Source organism: Somniosus microcephalus, chromosome 16 (genome assembly GCF_052327205.1).
Source record: "Somniosus microcephalus isolate GS21.2 chromosome 16, FLI_Smic_1.0, whole genome shotgun sequence".
Lineage (NCBI taxonomy): Eukaryota > Metazoa > Chordata > Chondrichthyes > Squaliformes > Somniosidae > Somniosus > Somniosus microcephalus.
Window position 1 is genome coordinate 81,523,697 of NC_141002.1, and position 13,187 is coordinate 81,536,883.

Here is a 13,187-nt window from a genome sequence, read left to right on the forward strand (position 1 = left end):
CACTGGAAAAGAAAATCGGGCGCATGTGAAAGGGGCCGCTGATTCGCTATTAGCCAGTTTTGTGTTAACTCCCGTTGACCAATTTCACCACCATTAACCCTTAGAATGCTGGTAGGTACAGGATAATTCCAATATATGCCAGGATCAAACATTTAAAGGCTGCTAATCTCCCTCTTATCTATAGGCTGACACTCCCAGTGCAGTACTGACAGAGCGCTGCACTGTCAGAGGTGCCGTCTTTCGGATGAGATGTTAGACCGAGGCCTCATCCGCCCTCTCAGGTGGATGTGGAAGGTGCCACAGCAGTATTTCGAGGAACAGTCGGGGTGGGGGGTGTCCTGGCCAGTATTTATCCCTCAGCCAACAGCACTAAAAGAGATGATCTGGTCATTATCACATTGCTGTTTGTGGGAGCTTGCTGTGCGCAAATTGGCTGCCACGTTTCCTACATTACAATGGTGACTACACTTCAAAAGTACTTCATTGGCTCTAAAGCACGTTGGAACATCCTGAGGTTGTAAAAGGCACTGTATAAACACAAGTTCTTTCTTTCTTACCCTGGATTTCATTGAGCTAATTGAGTTGTGATATTTTAATGGAAGTTTTGATACCTGAGCTTAGATTTCAGATGACTTTTCAGTGAATATGGTGTTCATTAACAATGCTTTAACTGCAGGGAAGAGGCACCTGATTTTCTTTCTCTCTCCTCAGATGTGGTCTCTGTGTAAGCAAATGCTCAGTAACAGCTGAGAGAATGGTTCAGCTTGTTCTGAAAACAGGCTAACTGTACCTAAATCAGGCATTTGTTTTTTCCATGACCTTACCAGAGTTCCCTTCTTCACTTAAATATATTGATGTAAAGAAAATATTTTTAAAAATAGATGCGTAATAAATTCTGTATGCTGGAATTATGCCTATGGATATGTTCTCCTATCAACTAGCTAGTGGTGGTAGTAGTGAAGCCAATCAATACACAATTCCATGTTGTTAACTTACAACGAATGGCAACAGATCCAATTGAAGCTTCCGGAAGCATGTGTCATATGCTGCCAACCCCATTGTTGCTGAAACAATGCCCAAACGTTTGCCACATAAATTTGCCACAGGAGTCTTTAAGAGGTTTGGCACATCTTCAAAGGGTGGGGGAGGGGGGGGGGTCACCATGACTCCTGGGCACCTGTTCGATTAAAGGGCTCATTTGTATGAGGAACCAATCTGGCGGCATAGCACATATCCACTGGTCCATGAGGGAGAATGTCGTCGATACCCATGGCCTCAGAACAGAAAATGTTGCATGAAGGCACAACTGTCAAGTTGAGCTTCAGAATAATTTGTTTTCCCACAGCAATGATATGTTGTTTGCCAATCAACATAGTGGGATCAGGAATTACAATTATAGAGTTATATTGGGTGAAGAATTAAAGGTACACTATTCAGCACTTGGGGACGGCCTATCTAGTGCTATTCAGGAGGTACATTAAGTCACTCAAAATCTTTTTTGTCTAATTCTTTATTAATCAAAACATTTCAGCTACTTGTGTAATTCATGAAAAATGGTCAGATCAGTTGCAGCTGTTTTTATTAAACATTGAACTAGCATTGTTATCGACCTAAATGTAATTCACAATTGAAGACTTGATTACACATAAAAGTGGCTAATCTCACCTGTAATCATTGCCTAGAATAACATTCTGGAAAGCATTTCTTACATCACCCATTACCTGTCCTTTGTAATAACAATCAAAATGTTGTGGTTGTTATCACCAGCATTATTCCTTTAAGACAGGAATATTAATTTTCTTTAAGTATAGTACTTATTGAATTTCACTATAATTTAGATTGTGCAAAATGTTGCCTTCTCAGTTTAAAATTGCATCCACAAAAATCAGTTGCAGTCACGTATGTTTTTAAACTCATAAATCCAAGTTGGAACAATAGCCTCAAATGGCACTCAAACTTGTAAAACTTCTCTACAGCCAAGTTTGCTGATGCTGAGCTGGGTTAGTCATTGGAATGAGTTGTGGTGCAGTGTCCTGTTTTAAGAGGGAGGAGAGAAGGGCCCTATTTACACATTGTTGGATGTAAAGTACTTTAGAATGATTGGAATGAAACACTAATACTGTATGTAATAATATCTACTAACTTCTGCTCACAAAATGACCAGCATGAAATATTAACTTTTAAAAGTTCTTTTGAAATAAGTGTGTGTTAGTTATTTTGTTGTTGAAGATATGATTAAAATCTGGAGCAGAGTTCAAACTTTATATAAGATGACAGTATAGTTGTTTTGGGAGCAGCTAGCGACATTCATAACACGTAATTTACAAAGGGGAAGGGACTCCGAGCGGCACGCATAGTAAAAATGTATTCAACAATGTATTGTTTTGACATCTAGCACATCTATTAGAAGATGGCTTTTATTCATAGTGTAATTTTAACAGAACATTTAAACCTGCACAAGTTTTACTTCCTCTCCCTTTTACTCCTAAAGAGATGAAACATATTTTAACATTAAAAATCTTATATCCCTATCTTCTTATCATACATGTTCCTCTATCACTATGACCACAGTAAAAAAATGAGCTAGAATGTTCCGGTTAAGACCCTCTACCTCCAGAGGAGCAACTTCACTGCAGCCCAACCCGTCCAATCTCGATTTATCACATGTAGTGTTAGAAGCAAGAACCTGCTTTCTTTCTCAGTAATGCAAGAACTGCACTACAAAGCCATGACAAGAATAGTAATATAAGAGTTACTGGTAATTTAGCCAAGCTGCATGTTTTTGCTAAGAGCATGGGCTCCATATGCCATTTCTCCAGCCTATCCACCCTTTCCCAGATAGTACAATCACCTGAGGCTCTGCCCATTATTTTCAGAAGTTAACATGCAGAACAAACCATTCTTTGCTGAACTTCACCTTTTTGGAGTATGCATGAAAGAACTTGCATTTATATAGCGCCTTTCATGACCTCCAAATGTCCCAAAGAGCTTCACAGTCAATGAAGCACTTTTGAAGTGTAGTCACTGTTGTGATCCAGGGAAACGTGGCAGCCAATAAGTCCACAGAAAGGTCCCACAAATAGCAATGAGTTAAATGACCAGATAATCCATTTTAGTAATGTTGGTTGTGGATTAAATATTGGCTTGGACAACTCCCCTGCTCGTCTTCAAATAGGGCCACGGGAACTTTTACATCTACGTGAGAGTGGCCTCGGTTTAATGTCCCATCCAAAGTGTCAGCCTAGATTACATGCTCACGCTTTCAAAGCGAGACTTAGACCCACGACCTTCTGACTCAGAGGTGAGAGTGCTACCATTCAGCCCAGGCTGACACCCAAGTCTCGAAGAAATATTTGACTTGCTCTTCCCATGTCGGAGTAATTTATAAAAGACTTTTTGTGCACTCGGAAACCACCAGGCTTAAACTCGTGACTTCAGTCTTCTTTGCAGCTGTGGCTACATCCACTTTCACCCTGTTGCAGTATCTAACATAATAGAAAAGCATACAAGAAAATATAGCAACAGCACATTTTATGAACAATAGTTATAAAACATCTGTTGTTTATTGTGAGTATTTGTTTTAACACGTTCTTCTTTCCTCTGAAATAGAAATTCCAGCAGCCAAACTATTTACAGCTAAATGTTTACATACATTATATACAGCCCAAAAATGAATTCACGGTGATATATTTCTGCTCAGTATAGCACTTTAAAAATGCACAGAAAATGTTACACTCAACAGGAGGGGTTGAATTTATGATTCTGTTCTTCCTGGTAAAGTATTACAAGAATATCTCGTATGGATACAAAATTGGTATTGTCCTTATAACAGAAATAAATACATTTCTTTTATTTTCATAAATGTACATATATTTTATAGACATCTGGATTTAAAAAAAAACTTCACGAGTTACAATTGCTGTTGATGAATATTTAATTTCTAAAACACATTTTGGATTTTTCTCGTTTCTCTAATTGGATTTTGTAAGGATATTCTACTGAGTCTTTTAGGAGGACGCCTTATTTAGTGTTTTAAAACAATTTTTGATACATATTTATAGTTTAACTGTTACTGAACTACTTAAATTTAGTTTTGGAAAAGTGCAGTTCTCTTTACTAAAGATACAATTCTCAACAAAATAAATCACATAAAATGTACATAATTTAAGTAAATACAAGAATGAATATGCAACCTATTCTGTGATTTGAATGGGTCATTTATCTTAGGCCAGGAAGTTTTTCATCATAATATTACAGAACTGTCAAAAAAAAAATGAAGCAATATCTTCAATATCTAAGCAGAATTAAATTTACAATGTCAAATAATAACATGCTGTAGTGATTTAAAGTCTGGATTTAAGTCCCCTGCCCCAATGGATCACTGTGTAAAAAGATATCACTGAAAGAATGCTGTGCGGAGTTTGGCATTTTGACCCATTAAAATCACAAAATGGAAATTCGGATATGTCCCTTTAAGTGATCAGTTATCAGACGTTTTTAATGCAACATGTTTTCAGAAATGTCTCGAGTCATAAGTGCATGTGGACATGCTTTTGTTGACAGTTCCACCTAATGCGACCAGATAGTTTATGAGCTTGATGGTAGGACACAGGCACTTCAGCTATTTGTACATTGAGTGGGCGAAGGGGGAAAGAGGAAATGAAGGATGCACATCACACACCGTGAGTTGCAGGCGAAGTCACATTTTCTTTCTCCCTCTCTCATACACATATAGCTTGGCAGGAGTGTTGTGTGGTTACACTGCATTGTGTCAGTGGGAGAAGTCTTAAGTATTAGAATTTTTTTCTCTTGTAACAAATCAATAGAATGTTCTTGTATGAGGACAAAGTGTTACTAATTAATTAGATACATCAGTCATAACAATTCGAAATTGAAAATATGTAATGAAAGTGCTGCTGTGAGGTGGCTGTATGTAACAAATCCACGGCAGTCTTTACATTTAAAACCAAGTGCACCCAGGACCTGAGAGAGATTATGCAGCACTTGAGTGGAGTTTGAGGCTATTAGGAGACAAAATGGTAGTAATATCACCTATGCTCAAAATAACTTTTTGTGCTCCTTATCTAATGAGATAAGCTGCATCAAGAGAGCTATTAGCTAATTCAAGAGACTGTGCATTAGGATTTGAAACTACCGTGTATATGAATTTATAGAGGACAAGTATTGCTTGGATCTTCTGGTCTGTAAAGGCTTTTCACATAATTTGGTCTGTCTGCCACATCCTTTGTATCTTAAATGTTTTGGTGGGAAGGGGTCATGCATAAATATGTGTCTTTTTAAAAGAAAAAAAATTGTTTAGAACTATCGGAAGCAAACCAATTTAATCTTGCATGAATTATTTTGTTGGTCCGTCACCATTGCAATCTAATGACAGTGAACAAAAGTTACTGATGACTGTTGACAGGTCTCCATCATCTGGTAAGTGGATGGTGCTGAAATATTGTTTACGGAGTCACAGGATGTGCCAGTGACAGGGCTGCTGCCTGGGCGAGTCACCAGTTCTTGAGTAGAATCACATGACTGTTTCTCGGCATCTTCTGAATTTATAGAGGACAAGCTTCTCTGCTTTGATCTCTTCCATAATCGGCCATGCTTCCTCAGCAGTCCAAGATCATCTTTGAAATGTGGGTTAAAAAGAATGTAAAGCAAGGGATTTAGGCATCCTGGCAATGGTAGAATCACTAGAAGTATTGACTTGATTACTTCTGGACTAATAACCGTGAGGTTCAACAAGGAAGAAAATGACAGGAAAGCCACAGGGCAGTACAGAATACAATTACTGAAGAGCAGCCAGGCAACATGTTTTACCATTGAGCAGTCCCAAAGGCTGTGCAAGTCTCCCTTTTCCAAACCGCAGTAAAGCTTTGTGTAGATTATTGTCATTACAAGGAAGCAAAGAGAGTTCAGCAAGACTAAAGCCACAAGGAAGCCTAAAGTGGATGGTTCCCCAAAGGGTAATGGAAAGCAAAGTGGAGAAATCCCGTAATCTCCGATGTGAAAGAGTGGAAGCATTGCTATGATGGATGCCAGAATCACACAGAAGGTAGCTGCTATCTTGATGCTACCCAGGGTTTTTCCTTGTTTTGTATCACATTTTGTGGATAGACTGCGTTCAACTGCTGCAACTGTAAGTAAGAAAATGGACATCTCCGAAGCAAAAACCGAGAGAAAACCTGCAATTTGACAGCCAACTCCGTTCTCCCACCATGCTCCATATTTTGCAAATCTGCCTAATGTCAACAGATCCACAATTGCCAAAATACCACTATAAACCCCCATTAGAGTGTTAACTACTGACATGAGGCCTATTAAAAGTTTTGGTGGGGAAATAAATGCTGGAGATCCAAAAACTGTTGTTGTGACTAAGCCATTGCAAACAAGAGAGAGCAAAACAATGGTCCACACCCCAAGACGTATCATCCAGCTGCCAAACAGGTGATCACAAGGCTTGAAGGGTCCTAAAATTAAGAAGAACTTAATTAAATTCTGTGAATATGTTACCATTTTCACTCCATATCAAGGAAAATCCACATAGTGGGGGTAAATTTGACTTTCTGTGATAGAGCAAAGAGGGTGATAGCGAATCGGTAGCCCGTTTTATATCTCGCCCGATTGAAGTCAATGGAAATAAAATTTGGGAAAGGTACAAAACGCGCTGCCGATTCACTATCACCTGTTTTACACTACTGCACAAAATCAAAATTACCCCCAAGGAAAATTTAGTTCCAGCATGCCTCTAAAGTGAAACCCTTTTAATAAATGGCAACTTTTCAACCTTTTAATGATCTGTTGTTACAATAAAAGCCCATTTTGCATTTGAATAGAATCAATACAATGAAGCTATCCCTAAAAAAATGTCATAGCTATTAGATTTAAATCATTCCTAGTTTTTCCAAAGTCAGTATAAGATGGGGTATACTGAGTCAGACTAGAGTGCTGAGGAGCATAATTTGTTAAATAAAACATCTAATTATATTAAAAGATCACAAGATGGAGAAGGGTGAGGATGAGACAGACCATTTAGGCTTGGCCTAGCTCACCCATTCCCAACATTTAACTGTTTCTTGAATGATTTTGGGGTATTTGCCTCCAATATGTTAATATGTTACCATTTTCACTCCATATCAAGGAAAATCCACATAGTGGGGGTAAATTTGAAGTCCACTCTACACATTGGTCACTCTTTGTGTGAAGAACTACCTGACATCAGTCCTAAATTTACCTTTTGCTAGTTTGAAGATTTTGCTAATTAAAGGTTTTGGTGGGAAGTGAGAACTATGCTGAGTGTTCCCTCCCGAACCCCAGGGGTGGTGAGGGCAATTGTCCTGCCCCCACCGCTGTTGCGGCTGGGATCATTTGGCTCAGCATAGTCCAGGGGTCAAACCTAGACTTTCCTGGTCTCTGAGATCAGCTGTTCATTTGTGGAGTCATTGAGGGATCCCATACTTTATAAAAAAAAAAAAAAAAATTACAAAATAATTATTTATTCCTTTTGAACAAGATTACAAAATAATGACACATTCCTTTTAACTTACCTGGAGTTGGGGTGCACTGGACAGAATGATGGACTTTAGGATCGTCTTCAAAGTCAATTAACAAATCATCGAGGTCCTGATCATCTGTACATTACATATAGTTCAGCAGTCAGTTATGCATTATATTAATTTTGTCTTATGTGTAAAAACATTCAGTAATTGGACTTCTATTTCGTTAATAGGCAATAACAATTTCAACCATATACTGTAAATGGCTTAAAATGCTTCTTTCTTAAGTTATTGTCAATTGGCAGACTGCTTGTCCGACATACAGTTCTGGATGAGCAAAAATGTTTTCCAATTAAATATTGGGAAAACTGAAGCAATTGTTTTCTGTCCCCACCACAAACTCCGTTCCCTAGCCACTGACTCCATCCCTCTCCCTAACACCTGTCTGAGGCTGAACCACACTGTTCGCAATCTTGGTGTCATATTTGACCCCGAAATGAGCTTCTGACCACATATCCGCAGCATAACAAAGACCGCCTATTTCCACCTCTGTAACATCGCCCGTCTCCGCCCTTGCCTCAGCTCATCCGCTGATGATACCCTCATCTGTTATGTATTGGGTGACGTAATAAAGACTCACTACGCACTTGGTTGTACATAAAGCAAGGCTTTAATCGACTTGTAACAAAACATGGAGGTCTAGTTAGTAGTCACTAGCTTCCTGTTTCCAGACTGTTTCTGGCCAAGCTGGGCCCACGCCCTAGTATTTATACTCCTCGGGCAGAGCCCTCAGCTGGCCGTTCAGTAGTACTTCCTGAGTTACTTCTTGTAGAAGTTGCGATTTATGACATTGGGTGTTCTCCTCCCACCTGCGGTGGCGCTGTCACAGCAGATAAATGGTTGGGGTTGTTCTCTTGGTTAAGTTTAGTTCTCTTTGTTCGGTACTCTCCAGAACCTTCTTTTTGAATAAAGCACTTCATGTTTGAATCTCTGAGTTCTGAGTCCTAAATTGTGTCTAGGTAGAAAGCTACAGACACAACATCATCCATGCCTTTGTTACCTCTAGACTTGATTATTTCAACGCACTCCTGGCTGGCCTCCCACATTCCACCCTACGTAAACTTGAGGTCATCCAAAACTCGGCTGTCCGTGTCCTAACTCGCATCAAGTTCCGTTCGCCCATCACCCCTGTTATCCGCAGCATAACAAAGACCCCTGGCTCCCTGTTAAGCAGCCCCTCGATTTCAAAATTCTCATCCTCATTTTCAAATCCCTCCATGGCCTCGCCCCTTTCTATCTCTGTAATCTCCTTCAGCCCCACAACCACCCACCCGCCCCCAAGATATCTGCACTCCTCTAATTCTGCCCTCTTGGGCATCCCTGATTATACTCGCTCAACCATTGGTGGCCGTGTCTTCTGTTGCCTAGGCCTGAAGCTTTGGAATTCCCTGCCTAAACCTGTCCGCCTTGCTACCTCTCTTTCCTCCTTTAAGACGCTCCTTAAAACCTACCTCTTTGACCAAGCTTTTGGTCACCTGCTCTAATTTATCCTTGTGGATCGGTGTCAAATTTTTTGTCTTATAACACTCCTGTGCAGCGCCTGAGGATGTTTTACTACGTTAAAGGCGCTATATAAATATACGTTGTTGTCGTTGTTGTTTATCTTACAAGTTTTTGCCCCCAACAGCCTTCTCAAATATGCTCCGCGGCTGTAATATCCTTTATATTTTTTAGAGAATGTGTAATCAGTAAGACTAATTGTCTCAATGTATAGTATTAGAATAAAGTAAAATTGTGTGAAATCATGGCAAATTTCCTCATTCATGCCTTGAAAACAAATGAAAAAGTTATAACAAAAGTAAAATACTGCGGTTGCTGGAAATCTGAAATAAAAACAGAAAATGCTGGAAATACTCAGCAGGTCAGGCAGCATCTGTGGAGAGAGAAACAGAGTTAACGCTTCAGGTCGATGGTCTCATCAGAACTGGAAATAGTTAGAGATGTAACAGATTTTAAGCAAGTGCGGGGCAGGGAAAGGGGGGTGGGGATGAAAGAATAAAAGGGAATGTCTGTGATAGGGTGGAAGGCAGGAGAGATTAAATGACGAAAGGGAGGTTAGCATAGGGACAAACAGATTAGAGGTTTAAATGCGTGGCTCAAAGAATGGTGTGGGAGGAAGGGCGTTTCAGTTCATGGGGCACTGGCACCAGTACTGGGGAAAGAGGGAGCTGTTCCGTTGGGATGGGCTCCACTTAAACTGGGCTGGGACCAGTGTCCTGGCGAACCGAATAACTAGGGCAGTAGACAGGACTTTAAACTAATGAGGGAGGGTGGTGGGATGATTTAGGAAAGAGTAAATTTAAAAGCAGCGAGAAAAATGTCAAGGCTGTAGAGCAGAGTCGAGTTTTGGATAAAAATAAGCAGAGTGGGTCAGGAAGGGACAGAGAGAGTAACAAAGCTAATAAGGCATCAGTGACTAAGGTGATATCAGGGAAAAATAGAAATAAGTCAAAGCTAAAGGCACTATATCTGAATGTGCGAAGCATTCGCGACAAAATAGATGAATTAATAGCGCAGATAGAAATTAATAGGTTTGATCTAATAGCCATTGCGGAGATGTGGTTGCAATTTGGCCAAGGTTGGGAACTAAATATTCCAGGACACTTAACTTTTAGAAGAGATAGGCAAAATGGAAAAGGAGGAGGGGTAGTGCAGATAATAAAGGATGGGATAAAGACAGTAGAGAGAAAGGATCTTAGCTCCGAAAATCAAGAAGTAGAATCAGTTTGGGTGGAGTTAAGAAACAGCAAGGGACAGAAAACTTTGGCGGGAGTTGTTTATAGGCCCCCAAACAGTAGTTGTAATGTAGGGCAGAGTATAAATCAGGAAATTAGAGGCGCATGTAACAAGGGTAATACAATAATCAAGGGGGACTTTAATCTACATATAGATTGGGCAAACCAAATTTGCAGTAATAGTGTGGAGGATGAATTCATGGAATGTATGCAAGATAGTTTTCTAGATCTGTATGTTGAGGAACCAACTAGGGAACAGGCTATTTTAGATCTAGTATTGTGCAACGAGAAATGGTTAATTAATAACCTTGTAGTAAAGGGGCCTTTAGGGAAGAGTAACCATAATATGATAGAATTTTATATTGAGTTTGAAAGTGATTTAGTTAAAACCAAAACTAGGGTCTTTAAATCTAAACAAAGCAAACTATGTAGGTATGAGGGCGAGTTGGCTAAGGTAGATTGGGAAACTGCATTAAAAGGTATGACGGTAGAGAAGCAATGGCTAGCATTTAAAGAATTAATACATAATTTACAACAAATATCCATTCCTTTATGGCACAAAAACCCCAGAGGAAAAGAGTCCAACCATGGCTAAGAAGAGAAGTTAAAGGTAGTATTAGATCAAAGGAAGAGGCTTATAATGTTGCCAAAGTGTAGTAAGCTTGAGGATTGGGGGGATATTAGAATTCTGCAAAAGAGGGCCAAGAAATTGATAAAGAAAGGGAAAATAGAATATGTAAGTAAACTAGTGAAAGACATAAAAACAGACTGTAAAAGCTTCTATAGGTATGTAAAAAGGAAAAGATTAGCGAAAGTAAATGTGGGTCCCTTACAGGCTGAGACAGGAGAAATTATAATGGGGAATAAGGAAATGGCAGAGAAATTAAACAAATACTTTGGGCTGAATTTTGCTGGTGCTCAGAGTGCGGGTTTGGAGGTGGTTCCACTGTCAAAATAGCAAAGATTGACAGTGGGTAGGAAACCTGCTGTCAACCCACCTCCATGCGAGTCTCCCAGGTGTCGGGGGAGACAACTGAGATCATTAAATGCCTAGTTAAAAGCCAATTTAATGCTATTTTGAGCCTACCGTGTAATTTTACATGCTCCCCTGCAGGTTACCCCCTGCTCGGGGAACACGCCAGCTCAGCCTGGCGTGAGTTGAGTCTGCTCCGATGTATCTGATTACCTGACAGCTACAGAAGTGGTATAAAGGATACCATGTGCAGCTGTTCAGTTGCAGAGCTCAGAAACTGTTGGTTACTGCATTTGTAAGACATTTGGAGCTTTCTGCAGCTTGCAAGTCTTTAGAGCCAACTCTCCATCCAGTGGCACCTCATTGGAAAAACCTCTCTCACCATTGACAGATCGCATCTGTCATCTCAACTGCAGCTGCCATCTATTCCAGCAACATCGGTGCCCCTGAAAAAAATGTCACCTTGGTCCTCTGAATCCTTCCACGATCAGCCCCAACACCAATATCACCAGGCTCACCAACAACAACACCAACCTTCTCCGCCATCACCTGGTGCTGCAGAGGACACTGGGCATCAGCACCCGACAACATTACTGCCCAGGAGGCCAGCAATGGCATCACCGTGGCTAGATTTACTTCACTTGACACTGTATACCCCGGCTGCCACATGATGCACCAGGTTGACACCATCCCACACCAGCACCATAATGCATCCCTGTTATGTCCAAGCCATTCCCTTCACACTCGTTACAATAGCAGGGGTGGGGGGTGGTGAGGTGGGGTGGGGGAGTTATGTCTCAACATTCATTGGAGCTCACAAACACACTTCTCAAGGTGCGCACTGTTGAATCCGTGAATCTTAAGGTATGGTGTTCTTCAATAAATAGACGGAGACTGCAGATCAACAATCAACAGGTGTTTACTGGATGAGGGTAGTCTAAAAACTAACAGTACAGATGCCTGCTCAAGGCTTATATACAGGTGCGGTCACTGCCGGTACTACAGTATACAGGAGCTGTAAAAGTAGTTCTCTCTTAAAGGTACATACACTACACGCTCAGATCTGTCCAATAAGGGACAGTGTTGAAAATATATATTTTCAATGTTTGACAGCACATTAACAGAAACTTCACATGAACATTGGCTAAACCTCTCAAGTGCCTACCCTTGTGTGTTGTTAGTTGGTATGCTTGCAGTAGGATGAGGGTGAGTGTGAGGGGTGGCCAGTGAGATGGGGAAGTGATAATGTAGATAGAGAGGGATGGGTGGAGGTGCAAGGTAAGTTGGTGTGAGTAAGGATGTGCAGGAGTAGGGTAGGGAAGGCAGAGTGATGGGGATGTGATGAGTGACACAGCAGGGTGAGGTCGAGTGTGGCTTTGCAGTAACGTTTCGTGATCTACTGAGATCACTGAAAGGTTTGCGCCACTGCAGCCAGGGACTCCTGATGACATCCCTGCTTGTGTCCTGTGCAATGTGTGACCAGGCTGTGTTGATCTCCTGGGGAGGTCTCTTCCGCCCATGGGAAGGGAAGAGAACCTCCCTGTGTGCTGTGACTCCCTCCATAAGCATATGGAGGGAGTCATGCGTGAGCCTGGGTGCAGACGTGCACCTTTGTGCAGTGCTCGTCAATGTTTGCAGCACCTCAATGCTGCAGAACACTGACAGCACAACTGTCAAAATCAATGTGGCCGTGGTCTCTTTAAGGAAACCAGTTGATTGACGTGTCATCAAATGATGTCATCAGACCCGCTTCCTATTAATTGGTCGGGAATCCCGCAGGGCAGGCTTAACAAGGCCAATCTATGGAAATTCATTTTCAGAGAGCGACTGCAGACGGGAACAGGACCGGAACCCGCCAACCAGCTCTCCTGCTGCCAACCCGCCTCCGCAGGGAAAATCCTGTCCTTTGTGTCT

General features: G+C 41.0%; 1 protein-coding gene across 1 annotated transcript in view; it reads right to left on the reverse strand.

The window, feature by feature from the left end:
• Nucleotides 1-3,896: 3,896 nt before the first annotated feature.
• The window catches only part of LOC147106329 (leucine-rich repeat-containing G protein-coupled receptor 5-like), a 180,540-nt gene continuing 171,249 nt past the window's right edge, over nucleotides 3,897-13,187 (reverse strand). Inside the window, exons 17-18 of the mRNA XM_086009333.1 lie at nucleotides 7,557-7,640; nucleotides 3,897-6,479 (exon numbers count right to left, since the gene is read on the reverse strand). Coding sequence (XP_085865459.1) covers nucleotides 5,386-6,479; nucleotides 7,557-7,640 — 1,178 coding nt within the window. The 3' untranslated portion in view covers nucleotides 3,897-5,385. The remainder of the gene's footprint in view (nucleotides 6,480-7,556; nucleotides 7,641-13,187) is intronic.